General features: G+C 47.1%; 2 protein-coding genes across 4 annotated transcripts; both read right to left on the bottom strand.

Annotated features, from left to right (window-relative positions):
• Window positions 1-1,257: 1,257 nt before the first annotated feature.
• Window positions 1,258-18,225, bottom strand: LOC131268612 (serine/threonine-protein kinase S6KL). 3 transcript variants are annotated; one of them, XM_058270837.1, is made up of 11 exons: window positions 18,081-18,225; window positions 17,825-17,952; window positions 16,580-16,904; window positions 16,220-16,455; window positions 15,893-16,136; window positions 15,698-15,821; window positions 14,781-14,879; window positions 14,543-14,701; window positions 10,172-10,260; window positions 1,473-1,733; window positions 1,258-1,392 (listed from the first exon to the last, which is right to left on the bottom strand). In XM_058270837.1, the coding sequence occupies exons 3-11, from the start codon at window positions 16,790-16,792 to the stop codon at window positions 1,315-1,317; spliced, it is 1,503 nt and encodes a 500-aa protein (XP_058126820.1). In that variant the 5' UTR covers window positions 16,793-16,904; window positions 17,825-17,952; window positions 18,081-18,225; the 3' UTR covers window positions 1,258-1,314. The 3 variants fall into 3 exon arrangements, with proteins under 3 accessions (XP_058126820.1, XP_058126819.1, XP_058126822.1); XM_058270836.1 differs by lacking the exon at window positions 17,825-17,952; XM_058270839.1 differs by lacking the exons at window positions 17,825-17,952; window positions 18,081-18,225 and adding an exon at window positions 17,616-17,672.
• On the bottom strand, window positions 11,704-14,491 carry LOC131268613 (autophagy-related protein 101). The gene has a single exon (XM_058270840.1). It carries the CDS (start codon window positions 14,041-14,043, stop codon window positions 13,387-13,389), a length of 657 nt encoding a protein of 218 aa, XP_058126823.1. The 5' UTR covers window positions 14,044-14,491; the 3' UTR covers window positions 11,704-13,386.
• Window positions 18,226-18,874: the final 649 nt, after the last annotated feature.

Below are 18,874 nucleotides of genomic sequence, written 5' to 3'. Positions count from 1 at the left end.
ACATCTGGGGAATCATTGTTCGGCGGAATCTACGCCAACAAAAAGCAGTAAAATAGTACTACTGATCTTAAAGTGGCAGTTTAAGGATGGGAGTAGAGAGAGATTTTAAAGAACTTGGTTGGATGTATGCCTAAAAGGATTTTCCAGGTTATCGAGCATTGCTAGATGAGCCATTGATTATTAAAATACAGAAAGTCTTCAGAAAAATGAATATTTTGACATGTATCCAATAAACACCATAAGTGCGGCTATACTAAATAGTCACTAAGACTATTATAGACTTAGAGTCGAATAGACACTTCATGAATTTGGATTAATTATGGACTGTTTGTTGCAAGTTGTCAATTAAGATTTGAATTCTATTCTTAAATAAATCTAATTTAAACGTTTTATCAAGAGAAATGAAGTTTTATCCCCCAAGTTTACAAGCTTCACCATAAACGTGTGGCTATAGAAACTAGGCGCAATATATTTGGAGACAGCTTCCCATTATTGACGTTCGGTTCTGATGGCTCCGAATGAGTTGATGAAGAAAATTCTGCCCCCAAAAAAAAAGCTCGATCAAATGTATCGGCAAGTTTGAAAAAATACCAAGACCGCTCGGCGGACTGTCGCTGCCTTCAGCGAAAGGCCAGCCGGTGAGCTCGAGACGCGGAAGTTGGATTGCCAAATTTCCATCGTGGCATTCTTTCGAGTGCGCCCATGACCGCCAAAAACCCAAAGCTCAGCAATCGTGCTCAACCTCAAACAACAAAACCAAACCACCGGAGGAAACTCGCGCCAAATTGCTTCCGTTCACACTTGAATTGGGCACGGGCCAACACACAACACAACGGCGGGTACTGCAATCCGCCAGACGGCGTCGTAAGAAAGCGACCTCTCGAGCACTCGAGCGACGTCCTTCTTCGACGCACGCGCCTCTCGAGCGTAATCGCGCATCGACGATCATAGCACAACGCAGCGCATCGAGAGACGGCACCATCACCTTCAACTTCTGCACGGCGCGCACTCGAGAGACAATTAAACCTGTAGCCTCAATAATATCCGCGCTCGCGAGAAGCAATGCGTTGTGTTACGGCGCTGCCGGCTCCATATTGCGCAGCCTCCGGACCGAAGTCCAACCAGGTGAATGCGCACGCGTCATCTTGTGTCTTCGCAATAGGCGCACTTGCTCCGGACTGCTCCGGAGGAACCGGCTCGGTACATCTTTCACCGCCAACGACAACAAACATCAACACCATCGTTCGCTTTCTGCTTGCAAATCGGTTTATTTCACTTCTCTATACACGCGTCGATACTGATGGCCGGTGTGTCTCATTGGAACTCCGGAAACATCTCCTGCATCGTCTCGTATTCTCCACAGCTCTGTTGCATGTACGACTGCGGCTTCATCTACAAACAGGAAGGTGAGGGAAGAAACGAAAAGCAATCGATTAAACAGGCTTCCGGTAGGATGGTTTTAATGTTCCTACCTTAAAGTTGCGCACGTCATCCCAGCGGTAGTGCTGGTATATGGCGATACGCTGCAGCTGCAGCAGCGACCGGAGTCGCTTCTCTGGCGCTGGTTGCAGCAGCCGCTGAAGCAGATCCCGCTCGGCTGGCGGAAGTCGCTCGACGGCTTCCGGTAGTATCCAAGCGGGCTCTGGTCGCTCCGTTGAGGTAGTCGCCGATTCTTGGGCTGCTCCGTCACCGGGACGTTCCAACAAGTACCGCGACAGATTGTCAAAAGGATACTGCAAAGAAGACGGAAGTAAAGCGAGTGAGAAGCTGACCACAACACTGTCTGGAAATCATAAAGACGAAACTTTGTTCAACTATTCAAACAGGCTCAGAGTGACGCAGTATTTGTAAAAACTATGAAAGGGTATGATGCATCAAAACACTACAAAAATTAGGGTTTCTTATGGCGAATCACAACATTTATCTGACAGCCAAAAGCAGTACATACACCTTATCCAATAATGTGCGTAAATTTTTATTCTATTAATTCGTTTCGTTTAAACACGTACCTCGTTTTAGAAGGAATAATGATTTTTATAAAGAAAAAGGTGTGCAGCTTTTTCAAATGAATGGCAACGTCTAACATGATATATCAAAAACGCATTGCTCGATATCAGTTAGATGAAAGTTTTTTATCGCATTATTGTAGTCATATGCGATATATTCCAAACCAAACTCTTTGAAATAATTTGAGTAGAGAATCGGTTGCAAACAAATTAATTAACACTACAACGAACCAAAATACATTTGCTAAAAACGATCCAAATTCAACTAAATGAATCATACTACATTTCGTTGATTTTTGATCGTTTTCGAAATTTCTTATATTTCATCTTACACCATTTTTTTTAATAAAAGTTTACTATTTAAAAGCTGATACTCTATTCAAAAGGGTTAAATATTACTTTGACATATTAACTCATCATTTAAGGTATCCCGACCCTGCGCTTTCGGTATCTTTCTAATCATTTGGCCTTTTTTAAGGAAATGTATGCCGACCCCTGGTCTACATCATTGTTTATGGAAAGTTTACCACTCTAAAATTATAAAATTGAAGAGGTAATGATAAAGAATTGTATTTAAAGTGAAGCAGCAATTTAGCGTACTCTTGTTTTGAGTAACAATTTGGCCACTCCCGCCAACAAAAAACTCGTGTTTTTTACTTTACTTCATATGCTGTTAGAGCATTGAAAATTATTAGGAAAAATATTGGCCTCAAAGATGCAAGGAGGAACCGCAATCGCCGAAGTGGTCAGTCGGCGATCTCTCCGCACCTTAAACTCTTCATCAAATTGGGGCCAAAATCATGACTTGACTTGGCGCGGAAGAGCGCGGAGCGTGTTAGCAATCGCTCGAACCGTTCCATCCACAGCTCGAGCGCGATGCAGGCAGCATAGCCGTCGTCGGCGTCGTTGCAAGCCAGCATAAATCCGTTCGGTCACATAAATCCTGCCGCCTAACGAGCCGCTCCCGAGCGGGGGGCCATCGTGAGGGCAAGCCCATGGCAAGCGCTGACCTTTGGCGGCGGGCTGCTGCAGCAAGAGCGAACGGCAACGAAGTGCAACACACCACCGACGCTCTTCAGGGGGAACGAATGCACTTGAACGAGAATTATGAAACGGTACAAACACACATCGAACACGACACGTCTCCATGAGCGTACGTCACGCGGTGCGACAGGGAGTGGAAGGGTGCATCATGTGGCGAGGCGGTGGGGAAGGAGGAGGGAAGCGAAACGAATGCCCTAACACCCGGGTTCGATGGATTCGTCCTCCCCGGGAGGCCACGGTATCAGCCACTTACGCGAGCTGCTGGCGGGCGCGAGTTCATTGAGCAGCAGTTTAACAAAGCCTTCATTGAGCATCGGGAAATCTCATCTCTGTAGGGGGAAGCTGGGGCGCTACGGACCGGAGGGGGCCAACATGCACTCGCATTTGCTCGTGTCTCTTGCCATGTCGGACACAATAATGCATAATTAACTAACTAAAGCTCGTTCGTTTGTGTGTTTTGTCAACTTTTGAAGTTTACAACTTACAGTGACCGACGTGATTAAGTGGTCACCTCGACGATTGTGATTATTTTTCGCATATTGTTGATATCGCATATGACACTAACGAATCAGACAGAAAACAAACAGTTTAACATTTAATGAAAAAAGATAAAAGTATGTATCGACAAATATAGTGACAAGATGAAATGACTTCTTTAGTTTTTCTAAAGTAAACAAAACGATAAATTATAATAAACGTGTTTTTAACTTTAATGTGTCCTCCAATGACTTTCAGAATCTGCTGAATGCGCTTTCGTGCACTGTAAACCAGTTTTTTTAAAAGTGTGTACGATCAAATTCTTCCCAGGTCCCTTTAAAGTTCACAACAAATTTGTCCATACGCTTTGCAATCTATTTTGTATAATAGGCTTTACTATAGTTTGTCTGAATTACTTCTAAAAATATTTGATCCACGGTTGAAGTTATTCATGTGGTTTAAAAAAGATGTCTGTGTTTTTCGTTGGCTAATGAACAACAAGAATATGTTGGTATACAGTGCGCTGCAAAACCACTGGTACTTGGTTATTGAACACATTGAAAAACACAAGTATTGCCATCTAACTGATCCCCAAATTCATCCAATAAAATTACGAAAAATACTAAAAGTAATTTGCAAACATTTAAAACCATAAAAAGAGAAAATGATACAAAAAATAGTCCCATTAGAAAGTAAAATGAATACTCAAGTCTCTCCTCCCCCTGTTTGGGTTAACATGCTTAATCATTTGCTGCAAAGTGTGAGTTATAAAATAAAACCTTGTTAAGGTTTGCTTTAGTAACCATTGGATGTTTCAACAGTGGTTTTGATTTTGATTTCGTGATAAAAGAAATGCTGTTACAATTTCAATAAAAACTGACATTTAGAAGGTGCGTATTGCTTCGACTTCCCCTATATTCGGGAGGTGCCGCAACTTTTGCTCCAAAGTTGAACGAAACTTCTGCTGCTCGATGAGGGCCCGGCCCTGACGCCCTGGCTAATCTAATATATATGCATCTGTATTCACATGCAGACAGAACGGGGCCAAAGTCGAAGGGAGCGACGAGTGTTGAACCGCCAGCTGATGAGCGCCGATTTGATGCCGGTTTTGCATGATTCATCCGGGGCAAAGATTTCGATCGGGGTGCGAAGAGGATGGTGATTAATTTCCCGCTCGGGCGGGTCGGGGGGCTGGGAATGATCAACCGATCGATCAATGAGCACTCTTGTGCAGGGCGAGATGTGGATAGGAGATGATGATGGTGCAGCGATGCTGATGAGTGGAAAATCACATGCAAGACCCGGATCGGTGATGGGAAATCGCCGTAATTGTGGCCGTTTGCGTTCTCCCCTTTTCATCTTTAAAAGCCTTTTCTTGACCCTATCCACCAACCCAACCCCCCCCCCCCCCCCCCCTCCCGAAGCCCACACCTACCTCTCGGCGGAACGGTTCCGAAGAGTACCGCTTGGCCAAGGTCACCCGGGTTTCCGAACGGGGGGAGCGGGGGCTCTCGGTGGGTAATTACAGCTGCCAGCTTCCGGAAGCGACGTGCTTCGGTACGTGCGTGCGTGTCCGTCACGAGAGAAGGTCATAGACGAGTGGCAAAGAAGACGCGCGATCTCGAACCTCGGCTTACATTCTTGACCGACGGAGAGCGAAACGGAGAAAAAGAGGAGGGTTTGCACGGGGCCAAGCGGCATACGGCAGGAACTGCCACACACAACAACCAGCCCTAAACGCACCCGCTCCGGATCCTCTTTCGGGGGACTGGGGTTGGTCACTGACCAGACACACATCCCCCGTTGCCACGCTAGCCACTCTCCACCCCCAGCATCGCAGGCATCAAACGAAAACGAGCGCCGAAGAATGCACATATAGGCACTAGACACCGGCATCGCCCGGCCGGGGCCCGTACTCCAACGACGCAAAATAATTCAATAACGACCGGAAATTTTTATTATTATTAAATTCAATTCCGTGTCCGTGTGTGCCTTTTCTCTCCTACCCCCTTCCACACACACACACGGGTAGACACGGAGCGCTGTACGGCCCCGCATCGTTCGTCAATTGCCGTTCGACGCCGTGGCTACATCCGGGCCAACGGCGGACACTGGCGGTGCAGTTCCGCCGAGTTCCAGGCCATCCTGGGCTTGGATTTCGTCGGCGGGGCAACTCTCGGGCAGCAGCAGCGACAAGCGCCATCCAAGTCCCGGTGATAAAATGCCATCATCAATTAGCTCAAATGAGGTCTATGCCAGGGAATTGACGATGCAGGCACTGGTCAGCTCGTGATCTGGAACGATACTGGTACTCTAATTCCTCACCGGGTGAATTGGTCGTTGTTCCTCCTCAAAAATCACTAGATGGAGGTGTAGATTTCATTAGGCGTTAAATACTAGCTAGTTTCAAAAGCACAAAGCAAATAGATCTCACATTACTCACCCGGGAGTAGTCTCTTCCAGGAGTTCCGGATACACAAACGGAATTTGGTCGCAACAACGCAAACCCCCGATGAATTCGGGTGGAACTTGAGCATTGTATAGATACAAATAATCTAAGCAATAGCTTGAGTTAGGTTTGGTTGGAAAATTCCTTCAGAGCCGAAGGTGCCCAGCTCGGTCAGACCGAGCTATGGCGAACGGCGGCTTCTTGGCGGCTTGCGTAACACCGCCTCATCTTAGGATAGCCCTCCTGCGCCAACCAAATGCAATCGGAGGAGGGAGGAAGGAATAATTATTTACCCATCAGCGGGGACGACAATGACAAGAAAGGAGGCAAGAAAGAATTAAATAAAACAACCCCTCAGAAGCCCATGATGTGCCCGTAATAATCACCATTGACACGTGTTTGACCACCGCGTGAGCCACGACCATTCGATATTTCACGATTTGCGCCCTTTTTTCGATCGCGCGCGCGCGCTCGCGCTCGTTTTTCCTAACAGTGTGAAGACCTTCGGACTTCTAATGCAGCTGGGAGGAGGGGCGGTGCATCGGCCCTGGGCGGGGAAGCAAGATACGGCGGTACGCAATCGAACAAATTATTTGAGATGGAAAAGAGGGAAAAGAGAAAAAAAAAACATTACAAACGAGCCACACAATCCCACACAACCAGCGCGAGCTAATCGTGCGGTGGTGGGCAACCTCCCGTTTAACCTCTTCCACCGAGCGACACACAGGCGGCGGTTCGCGTACCGCAGCATGAAGCTAATAATGCAACAATATTAGCCCGCGATCCGAAGGCCTGCCAGAGATCGAAGATAAAGACGAGCTCACGAGCGGCACGCGTGTGTGTGTGTGTGTGTGTGTGTGTGTGTGTGTATGGTTGTTGCTTGCGTGCTGCTCGCATCTTCAGCAGCAGCATCTTGTCCGATCTCGTCCGTGCTCGGTCGACCTTCGGTGGCGATTTCGGTTGCGTTGCTGTGCGCCTTCGCTACCCGAAGAGAAACCCGGAATGCCACCGATAAGGCCAATCTAACAATAATAAGGCGCGGTTGTCTCAACAATCTATTCCCGGACACCTTCCCTTATTTGACGACCAAACACCCACGCTGGACAACGGCTCGTCATTCGGTGGACAAATGTTGGTTGTTTGCTTGTTTGATGGGTGGGAAAATTCCATCGAGCGTTTGCGCACGGTAAATACTCCTGGCGCTCAATTTAATCCCGATGGAGATTGCCGGTCACTGATCGGTCGGTTGAGTGGGAAAAAAACATCACTCCCTCTCGGTTGGGAAATGTTCATCCGGCGATAGTTTTCCTTCAAATCAACACATTTCCCATCCTTGAAAGCCTTATCGAGATCCAACGTTTCCCTATCGCAAGAAGAAAAAAAAGGAGGTTAGGTTAGAAAACGCACACCGAGACCAAAATCAAGGAAGTGAGGGTGCCATCAACCCGGACGGAACCTAGACAAAGCAGGCTGGCTCTCCCTAGGTAGTGAGATTCCATTGTCACAAATTGCCCCGGAAAGGACGACGCAACTGCGGGTAGCTTAAGTGCGTACGGAACAAACTCGCTGGAGTTTTCACTTTTCACACCCGCCTGAAACCATTGAACCCACATCCAGCATTTCGAACGCCGCCCGGAACACACACACATCACAGAACACTCCTAATTCATTCGGTTTAGTCCTTTGCCCTTCTCACCGCGAAGCCCATTCACGAAAGCTGCACTCGGCGCTAATTTGGTCTGCACCGCACCGACCGGTACCGAAAACCCCGCCGACCCGCTGCACACTTCTGTACGCGCGCAACCGCTAGCCGTCTCGCTCGCGGCCCGTCCCGATCGGGCGGAGAAAAGGTATAAATACGGTGGTGGCCAGCTGGCTGGAACTCAATACGTCCGCGAGCGATCGAGCCGAAAAGAGCTGCAAAACCGCGGAGAGCCACCAGCGAAAACCCAGACAGTGAAAAAAGTTAATACAAGGTAAGCAATAGATGGTAGCAGCATCCCGCGTGATAGCATTCCCGATTGTTTCCAGGAGTTGGTGCGCAACTCCAGCACTCCACGTCCAGCAACCACACCACCAAACGGCCAGGCTCGATCAACGATCAACCACAAAACAGTGTTCATGGTGTGTGCATTGTGTTTGCGTGTGTCGAAAAATGCCAATAGAACCTCCACACTGTTTGTCGCCGAGAGTCGCGATTCCCGTCCGCCTTCCGGGCAGAGAAGAGATTTGTTCCACTTTTTTTTTTATCAATTAGGATCTGTCCATCTGTGTCGGTTGGCTTTTGTCCCGTTTCAATCAAATGTGTCCCAGGAATGCCGTACTCGAACGCCTTTATAGAAAGTTCATTCCTACCGTGTGCTTAGTATTTTGTACGGCGTGTGTTAAAAATTAAACTAAACGTTTGATAATTCGCAAATTTGCTTGTGTGCGTGTGTGTGTGTGTGGCTTTAAGCGCCAGCGAAGAAATAATACGGTTTCATTTCACGTTTTAATTGAAGCAAAACGTCCCGAATGGTTCATTGCAATTATCACTCTCCCATTGTCACGGGATCTTTTTTGACATTTCTCCGGTTCAAGTTACATCTAAACATCCATTGTTTTCCCATCTGCTATTGCAGCCTTTGCTCAAACATGAAGATGTTACAGTTATTACTCGCGACGCTGGTGGTAATAGAAACCTGTCGGGCAAAACCGATGCCGCAGGAAGGGCCCGTTATGGAGCTCGGCACTATGAGGCCATCGTTGCCAGCCGGAACGGGTCTGATGCTGGACGTGACCGCTGCCGAGCCGGAGTCGGCCAACACGACGGATTCGGAGTCGGATGTTTCGCGCGACACCGAAGAACAGGCTCAGGAACAGGCGGCCCCGCAGGAGGAGGAGGAGGAAGACGATAGTGAGAGCAACGCCACCACGGTGGCTCCTGCACTGGAAAATGCAACTGCAGCCGTGACCGTTGGCCTTGCTGTGGAAAACCCCACCACTACCACCGTAGCCCCTGCTTCGGAGAGCCCCGCGAGCAGCGCTGCGCCTGCCTTGGAAGCCTCATCCACCGCCGCTGCTCCAGTGGTAGAGAGCACCTCTACCCCGGCCGCCCCTGCCCTGGATAATCCCACCACGACCGCTGCCCCGGCCTTGGAAAACCCTACCACCACGGCTGCCCTTGCAGTTGAGAATCCCGTAACCACCGTTGCTCCTGCTGCAGATAGCCCCGTTACCACCGCCGTGCCCCTCGTGGAAAATCCCACTACCACCGCGGCTCCTGCTGTTGAGAGCCCCGCCGTCACCACCGCCGCTGCCCCCGCTGTGGAAAGCCCGGCCACCACCGCTGCCCCTGCTGTTGCTGTTGAAACATCCTCTTCGGCCGCGGTACAAGCTGTGGATAACGCCACCACCACCACCTCCGCCGCCCCCGCCCCGGAAAGCACGACCAGCGTGGAAACCTCCCCCAACAGTGCCGCCCCAGCCGTGGAAAACGTCACGCCCGTTTCATCCACCCCGGAACCGGTAGCAGCCGACGGTGCGTCCAACCGGGTGGAGAGCCAATAGTTCGTTGGACGAAGGCGTATCATTTTGGGAGTGGCTAGAAACGACCCACTTAAATCTGTGCGAACCGCGAGCTTCTGCACGCGGCTCGGTGTAACGAACGAACTCCGATAGGCGAAGATCTTTTATCGGTTTAACAGACGGACTGACCGGAAAGCCGGTATCTCTCCCCCCCTCCTCCCCCTGTTTTCGAATACACCCAGAATGGTTTCCAATAAATGTTTTCGTTCCGAGATATTCCGGCGAACGGCATAACAGCGGCCAGCCTTGTTTTTCGTTCCTACCACTAACATCGTCGGTTACCAAGCTTTTTCCAGTTTGGGATGGTATTACAATCAGTTTCGCAACTTTTCAGTGGATGGACCAGTAGCATTTAAGACGAATATTTCCTAAAAAACGGTGCGAAATAAAGTTCGGCTTTAATATTGATAGACCACATAAATACGGCCAGATAACTTGTGAAACTGTTTGTAAAACTTACAAACATCTGTCAGAACAAATGCTGTGGCAAGGGAACGTTGCAAAAATTTTAAATCACCCGAACGACCTGGTGTTAAATATGGAAATTATAAAGTTCAATATAGGCAAAATATAGGATTAGGTTATTTTTGGAGTTTATTCTCCAACGTCCAGTGGAAACACAGCTTACCTGCCCGGTGAACATCCGGCACGCCAGTACGCCCAGCGCCCACCAGTCGACCGCATGCCCGTACGGTTCACCGCGTATTATTTCCGGCGCTGGTTTGCCACCAGGGGAGGAGGGGGGGGATCAGTAAACAGGATGCGACCCGTCCGTCGCCAAATGTGCCGCAATAGTGGGAGGGTTGGGGTAAAACGAAAGAAACAAACATAATGAAAAGAATTAGAAATCAACAAGTACTGGCAGTTACTTACCTGAAAACAGAAAAGTCGTCAGGCCAGAGTAGTAACTGATCCGCACCGACGGGATAATACGGAGTGAGAATAGAACGGTGCACCATCCACCCACCGATGTCGGGCAAAGTCCCCACCAAGGTGGGAGGTGAATGTTCGGAACATTTACTACCGACGTGCCACACGAGAAAGTCAAGGACCGGACGGGGACTATTCGGCAGGGTTTCATTAAACCTACACAGGCGGGAATCGTTTTCAGTTTCGCATATTTCTCTTTTCTTTGTTTCCTGTATATCAGTTTGCTTGCATGGAGTTGCAAGCGATGATCCGGTTTCTTTAGGTGCATATCATATTTCCACCCGTTCACAGTCTTCTTAGCCCTAGTGGATCGCATGTTTAAACTGTGGTTAGAAACAATCCCCACCACCGCTGTGTAAGCTAACCTATTGCTTTGTTATCCAATTGTTTGACTGACCAACAATACAAAAACCAAATAAGATGTTCCGCAATTTCCGATAAAAGCAAATCATCACTATATCACTTGTCTGTAGCAATAAAAACTAAATGGTAAAGTCAATCTGAATATTCAACAGCGTGCCCTAGGCTAAAGCAATAAACATAAATTCAAATAACAAACAAAAAAACATGTGGAACATTTCATGTGTCTACAAGCCTCGAATTGAATGCTTTCATGATGCTAGTAACATTAGATGTATTGGAATCAACGTAAGCCCTACGGATGGCTGTTTTTCTTTTCCACAGATGCACACTGAATCAAACCGCTTATCCTTTTCAGAAGCTTGCTTATTGTCTAGTGATGGTTTATGCGTAGAATAAATTGGAACTAGATGTGCTGTGGTCTCGTTTGCATTCACATACACTTTTTCCGTAATGTTGTAACTCGTCTCCCTAGTTTATAGTTAGTCGATGAAACCCGCTGACTTTTAATAAGTGAACCATAACAAATTTGTAAGATCTCCATCGTCCGGAAAGAAACTAATATAACACGGCACATTTCCAAGTGTTTGCACGGTGCGATCTTTTTCATTCCTTTCAAACGCGTAACTATTCTATATACACAGCCCACAAACACACTGGATGAGTTGCACTAATAATCCGCGTTTGGCGCGCAGAACGTTCCATTGGTTAACGCATACTCCCACGACATCTGTTTACTATGACCATTTGTCGTAAAACGGTGCCTCAAGGATAACCAAAATCCTAACACTCCCAATCTACGTGGTGCGCCCTTTGCAGTGACTTGAAGCAACAACGCGTGGCATTGGAGAAAGAAAACGTGACGTCGGGTTTAAGGTTTCCAGTTTCATCATCATGTGTTGAGGCATCACTTTTATTTCCTTTGTCAACGATTATTTCTATTAAGGGGGCCGTCTTCACATTGAGGACCTTTCGCAATTCAACTCACTTCCGATGGGCAGAGCAAAGGGGCTGCTCACCTGTACCCTCCCTCCTCATTGCCTACAGAATGTGCAGTACTACTTACGAACTATTTACATCATTACTTTTTTTTACAGATAGTGTGGATACAGCCTGCCCGACGACGATAAAGTAGTCGGGTACGTTTGTTACTTCAATGTTATACAGCTCTTGGTTAATTCGACCGGAAAACGTATTTCCTTTATGTTTTATGATCTTTTCTGCGTATACTAACACCCAAGCAAACTATTAACAGTAAATTCACCGAGATTGAAACAATTAAAACTAAAAAAAAAACATCTAAAGCTAATTTGATTGATATAAGATGCTTTGCTTAAAAAAGCAGACGTAGTACAACGTAAAAATGGGGCATTGTGTTGCGTCGTGATCCATTAAGCCGTAGCGTTTGGGATTTGGAGTTGGGGCATTCGTTTGCTTTCGAAAGCATTCCCGGCTCTTCCCCATATGGAGGGGGTGGGGAGCCTTTAGCTTCGGGTTTCACATCCTTGTTTCCTTAAATTTCTACAGATACGGGGCATCTTGTTACTGTATGGTTAATATGTTTTTTTTTTTTATGTATGCTTGCAGGTGGGACGACATGAAGCCGAATAATGCTGCTGCCGAACACGGCCAACATATACAGATACACTTACTAGAACTAAAATAATGCCTAATGGGACTAAATTTGCCTTGGCCTGACTGTGAGTTCGTTTTTTTATGTTGTTTTTTTTGTGTTTTTTGTTTTCTTTTGTTTTCAACACTAAAGCTACCAATATTGTAAACCCGGGGCAGTACCCACTGATTTGTGAGAAAGAGTGTGTTTAGCGTTCACCCTCTGTTCATCATCGCGCTTTACTAATCTTTTTTCATCTCACCCTTTCCCTTCTTTTCGGTTCACGTTTAACGCTGCACCTTCAAGGGCTGGATGAAGTGATTGAAAAAATCTTTGGATAAACATTTAACATCTAGTCTCACCTATGGTTCGTGTTGGTTGTTGTAAAGTTGTGGTTTCTACTTAGTATTCCTAGACAAAGCCTTCGTACTTAAGTGTGCTTAAGATAAAACCGTAATGTAAGGCCGACAAAAGCAGTAACGAAAAAGTGAGTCGCTTGATTGAGTCCGCTTGCTAAACGTATCAGTATTATGGTTTTGTTTTGCTCAGAAATAAAAAAAGAAAATCTGCCAGCTGAGTAAGACAGTCGGCAGGCGGACACGAACAACTAGCTCTCCCACGGGGCAGTCCTGCCATTTGTGTTGTAACAGTTATGTTCGACAATGTATCACTTTCTGAATCACTTTACATAGCGCCGTTCAAGAAGTTCGCTATGTGTGGCTAGCGCTATGCTATGGTTGTTGTCGAAGTTTGTGGTACATGCAGCGTCTAGCAAAGCAACGCCAAGGCCGTAGCTACGCTTAGCCTCTGCTTCGGAACGTCGAACGCACGGATAGCGTTTGCGACGGTGGCGCGATCGGAAGGCCCGCGAGCGATCGTTCGATGGAGACAGTTCGAGGGACGAATCGCCGCCGCCGGACGAGAGAGCGTCGGCGTGTTAGTCACAACGAGAGCGTTTCCTTTATCAACTTCTTCATGGTGCTGCTAACGGACGTCGCGGTCGGACCGGCGGTGCTGAATTTGAACTGAAACAGGTACGGCTGCACGTCCGGGTAGCTCGTGTCGAACACCATATCCAGCTCGGCCTGGTTCGGTATCTTTGGCACGTAGTCGTGCCGGTTCATGATCTCGGTGATGCAGAAGATCTTGTCGGTGAGCATGTCGCTGACGCGCTCCCGGCACACCAGCCGATCGTCCTCGTTCGTGAGCGTCATCAGCTCGAGCCGTATCGTCCACACCTCCCACGGGATGCAGTCGGTCTGGAACGGCCAGCGCGTTTTCTTGCGCTGGAAAAACTCCAGGCTGATCTGGCCGGTGCCGCCGCTGTCGTTGCTGCGCAGCTGCCGGCTGAAGTTGCCGATCTCGTGCCGCAGCTTCTGCTCGAGCAGCGGCGACATGCAGCAAACGTACGTAAAGTCGATGAAGTCGCAGTCCACATCCCGGTAGCCGATCGTACCGATCGAGTACATCGCCTCGCCGGTGTACATAAACTTGCCCAAGCTGCGGTGGAACAGGATCGTGTGGAAGATGCTCGACACCGCCTCATCCACCTGGCGACCCTCCATGCGCAGGTCGAACGTCTGCGAGCGCGCGTTCATGGTGCAATCGTGGCCCAATGCCTTCCGTCAATCACCACCAGGTCGATTTAGCAAAATGCGAAATCAACTCAAAAATTATCTTTACCTTGATTTTTGCAACAAGTTCCAAGAAATGCTAGGCAATAGCTTTTAAACCAAAATGCTTGCCTTTGTCGACATTCGAACATGCCGTTCAAACACAAAAAAACAACTCTGCGAATTCGTTGCAGCACCTTATCTACACGACGAAATGAAGACGATTCGATTTAAAGACGTTCGAAAACGTCGTTCAACAGTGCACCAAGCAATCGGAACGTCGAAATTAATTATTGAATGACAACCGGCTCGGGGTATTTGCCGGTTCGCTAGCGGTACACAACACAAGAAAACGACGGATTGTAGAACTTTGTGCACCGACGTTGGTGGTGGTGGTGGTGGTGGTGGTGGTGATAATAGCAAAAATGCCTAAGCCTATGACGATAGCCTTATGCCGTCGTATTTTTGGGGGAGCCTCCTTTACCCATGTACTGTACAGTGCCGCAGAGCGTCGAAGTGCGGCTGCCGATGCGAAGCCACTTGCTCAGCCCAAAGTCGATCAGCTTGATGTGATAGTCGTCGTCGAGCAGTATATTTTCCGGCTTTAGGTCGCGGTAGATAATACCAGCGTTGTGGAGAAAATCTACGATAAATTAGGTGTGTTTAGAAACTGTATATTAGTCTCCTTACCACCTCTGTGAATGGCAAAGCACGCCTCTTACCGATCGCTAGCGCCAACTCTGCTACATACAGCCGACTGAGCTCGGAACAAAATATTTTCAGCCGCTGAAATAACTCTCCATTGCCGTAATAATTGGAAACTGTAAGCAAAAATCAAAGGAAAAACAAAGTTAAGTGTTGCAATCGTAACTTATTTTTGTTTCTCTTTTTCTCTCCTTTGATTTTGTCCTGAAGAAGTTCTGACATATCATGAGTATAAAACTTTATGAAGAGGCAAATATGGATATGATGATTGATTTTGTCCTGAAGAAGTTCTGACATATCACGGGTATAAAATTTTATGAAGAGGCAAATATGAATATGGACTTTGTAAGATTACTCTAAGACTTAAAGTATAAGCAGTATCTGTATCTGTTTCAATTTTTTATATGTGTACGCCATTTTTGAACGATACAAGTAATTATCAAAATGTATATTCATATTGCCTAAAAAAACAATACAAAATGAGATTTTCATACACATTTTCCAGCTAGCACATTCTATTCCGAAAAAGTTATTTTAAAGTTTTGAAAAGATGCCATTTAATAACATCATAATAAACTTTTTTTGTTGAGAGTCACACCTGTTGCAAAAACATAATGTTTGTTTAAAGACATTTGCAACAAGATTCAAAACCTATAATTTGGTAGCTTTTCGATCTAATATCAAGAAGCAGTAAGGGTGGAAACAGATTGCTCGTGAATCGAATTAGTTTATAGTTAATCCAGATTAATCGGAAGTTATTTTAAAGCTTTAAAAAGGTGTTATTTACAAAATCATACTTAGGTCTTTTGGTTGTGTGTAGCACGTTTGTTTGAACATGTTTCGAAATAGATGATTTGACAGTTTTCCGATCTAATATGGAAAAGCAATAGGGATAGAAAAAGATTGCTCATGAATCGAGCTCCACCCGACTTACGTAGAAAAATGTGCGTTCGACTTTGCCAGAAATCAACGCAGCGCACAATGAAAGGATGATGACCGCAGATCGTCTGTATGTTCACCTCATCTACGAGCTGTTGTACCGCGTCGGAGAAAACAATCTAAAACCAAAAAAAAACGTCTTAACAATCGCTTACACAAAACGAGCTGAATAAAATCATGTGCTACATACATCCGACTTGCGATACACCTTTAGTGCATACTGCGACGGACGGGTGGTCTGCTCCGCGGCCGCACTTTCGCAAACTTGAAACACACGCCCGAACGCACCGTTCGCCACGTGCACGCGGTTTCCGTAGCGACGGTCACGCCGTTCGTCCACCGGAAAGGCGGGTAGAAAGAGCTGTTCCGTCTGTCGTACCGGCCAGCTGGTTTTAAGAAGCTGCGTTTCACTGACCAGCGTCTTCTGGTGCCAGCTGAAAGTAAAACGACACCAGACAGACGCGTTAACAAGAAACACAAATAGCAAAAGGAGAAAAGTTCGGAGGATCCAGCGTACCGGCGACGGGAAATACGTGCCAATGGGCGCACCCGGTACGGGGCCCTTCGACGGGAGCGTTCTCCTCGCTCGCTGCACGTTCGGTTGGACGGTGTGACCTCACCGGCAGCGTGCAGTGCATTGGCCAGAACCGGTACGGTGCGTCGAAGCCACTCGGTGCGAGCAAGACGGGCTACTGCCTCATGGTACCGCAACCGGAGCCAACTCACGTGCGCGTCGTCAGCTGATGGGGGCAGCTAAAAGGTGAACAACATTGACATGTTAAGCCGATTGTAAACCATTAAAATAAACCAACCCTCAGCAGCATCCCCGTGAAATTGAGCAATAAAATGAAAAGCAGAGGGAACATTAACACCGTACCTGGAACGTCACAGCCTTTCTCTTTGCCGTCTGCCCTGCCTGGTCGGGGTGTTGTTCCGATGCCGATACCGTATCCCTCCCTGTGTGGTCGGCTCTATCGCATTCCGAGGTCCGGTTCGTACCGTGCGACTCCGGTGGTGCTGGTGTTACAGTGTCGTCGTTGCGGTCGCAGCTTGTCGCAGGCCCCGTTGACCGGATGCCCACGTTGCCCATACAGGCCCGACCGTCGCTACTTCCCTAGCTGGGGTGGTCCGCCTGGGCTGGAGGAGAAAGCACTCGCACCTGCTTTATCTCATTGACCGATAGGGATAATCCTGATGGTTTCCTGTACGGTGGTATAATTGACGGATTGATTGTGAAATTCGTAACACTCAATGCCAAACGGCAGATAAAGGAAGTTTGATTGTAGTGCTAGGGTTGTTGAAGCTTTCTTTCCATTTATCCCTCTCATCTAAGCCATCTTTGTTTCATTGAAAGCATTTCATTCGCAAATAAAGTGCTGACCCGAGAAAGTATAATGTTTATATTCCCATTCGCCTACTGTTTGTTTGTCAGCCGATTTTTACAACCCAAAAAAAAAAGTCATCAACTAGCTCGAGCGCACCAACACACATTTCACAGCGTATTTTGCAAAACGTTACCCCCGGGGAGGTGCTAACCTACACACGTACGGGGCTACAACGCCATCAGACACGGTACTGTGACGGATTTCTTCTTAAATGGGTAGTTTTGCAACATTATCAGCCTTAAATGCTGATGCAAGCCTATGGCTGAAACATGCTGCCGATAACGGGTAGTTATTTCAATCACAAGCCATAAAACATTAACATTTACTGGCCGTTTATGAGACAGGCACCTTTCCCTTTACTGTCATAATCACACTGTGCGAGAAAAAGCTTACTGGCAAATCCCATGTCAATGTATGGAAAAGTTTATCATTTCACGTGAATTTAACGCGTTTTACAACAGCATGGTGCGGTTAGGATATTTCGCTCGGTATTCTAGGACTTAGTAAGAGCATTTTTTTAAACATTACGGATAACGTCTCGAGATATCTATTGTGTACCACGCACGAGCTCACACACACCTACAAGCACACACACAACGTGCGCGCCTAGGCGAAGGAACAGAAAGCAGCACCGAAAGTACACTGTCACTGTCGATCGTAACAACAATATCTAACCCCTGAAACCAATCTGCGATGAGGCGGAGAACACAAAAAAGGTGAAGGTTATCGCAACTCACCAAGGATTCACGGCACGAGCCAACCGCACCTTTGTCCGTTTTGGCTGATTTAAGTCGTATTTATACTGTTTACCATTCAGCATCGAACAGCATTACCCTACCAAACTACGGGAAACGGTCTGTGACACCTGGATCAAAATAGATATGGGCAGCGTGTTGTTTTTTTTCTCCTTATTTCCTTTTCTAGCGCGCTTTGTTATTCGCCGTTAATCTCATCGTTTTCTGCATTTGATTGATGGCACATTTAATCGGCTACCTTTTAAAAACGACACCACACCACGATGCACTTTCAACGCACGGTCCGTCAGACCTATCCGGACAGGTGGCCGCGGGTATTCTCGGTGGTCCTTCCTGGGCTAGCGCTGCCTTTATGTTATTACACGCGACCACATACCCGTCTGACAACCAACCAGCTCTAGGCTATAGGCCACACAGTCCGAAACGGCTGTCGGATAGTCGGGTACGAAACTACTCGATTACCTGACCAGCGCGCCTGCCGAAACTGCTCGAACACTGCCCGAACGCGTACGGGCCCCGCTTTTCATGTCACTGACACACGAGCTCTAGTTCCCTACGCACATCACGTGGAAACAGACACATGCTCAATGCAAAGCCCACCAGCTTCCGGGCAACAATGCAAAACATTGAAACACTCAAACATCCTGCACCGAGCAATGATCACCGTTTTCTGGTAGCTTTTACTGCTATATTTTCTTTCTTGAATATTACGTATACTTTCAACAACTCTTCTAAAAGCTACACACCGTCTACATGAGCAAATCATCGGAATTGACCTCGCAAATTTCTTCGTCGGCGGTATGATTTTCTACTTTGTCCTTGAGACACCAGTGTTGCTTTTCTCGCGCACGAAATACAAAATCATGCCACCAAAAAATATATCTACGTCGCCAATATGCATATTGGCACGGACTAAAACAAAATTATGCCGACGTGTGAACGGTGTACGTAAATTTTGTTAAACAGAAAAAGCCCTCTTCACCATGTGGTCTACCAACTATTAACAATCGCGAAACTTACCATATCATAATT

The sequence above is a fragment of the Anopheles coustani genome, chromosome X (assembly GCF_943734705.1).
Source record: "Anopheles coustani chromosome X, idAnoCousDA_361_x.2, whole genome shotgun sequence".
Taxonomy (NCBI): domain Eukaryota; kingdom Metazoa; phylum Arthropoda; class Insecta; order Diptera; family Culicidae; genus Anopheles; species Anopheles coustani.
The sequence above is the reverse complement of the archived record's forward strand: the minus strand, read 5'-3'. Positions and strand labels throughout refer to the sequence as shown.

What these genes read in the sequence shown, in the direction of transcription:
- LOC131268613 (XM_058270840.1), bottom strand. Translation starts at nt 14,043, where the DNA reads ATGAACGCGCGCTCGCAGACGTTCGACCTGCGCATGGAGGGTCGCCAG.
- LOC131268612 (XM_058270837.1), bottom strand. Translation starts at nt 16,792, where the DNA reads ATGGGCAACGTGGGCATCCGGTCAACGGGGCCTGCGACAAGCTGCGAC. An exon ending in CGGCACTGTACAGTACATGG is followed by an intron (nt 10,261 to 14,542) that starts GTAAAGGAGGCT and finishes GTGGCAAACCAG; the next exon opens with CGCCGGAAATAATACGCGGT. An exon ending in GCCGGATGTTCACCGGGCAG is followed by an intron (nt 1,734 to 10,171) that starts GTAAGCTGTGTT and finishes TCTTCTTTGCAG; the next exon opens with TATCCTTTTGACAATCTGTC.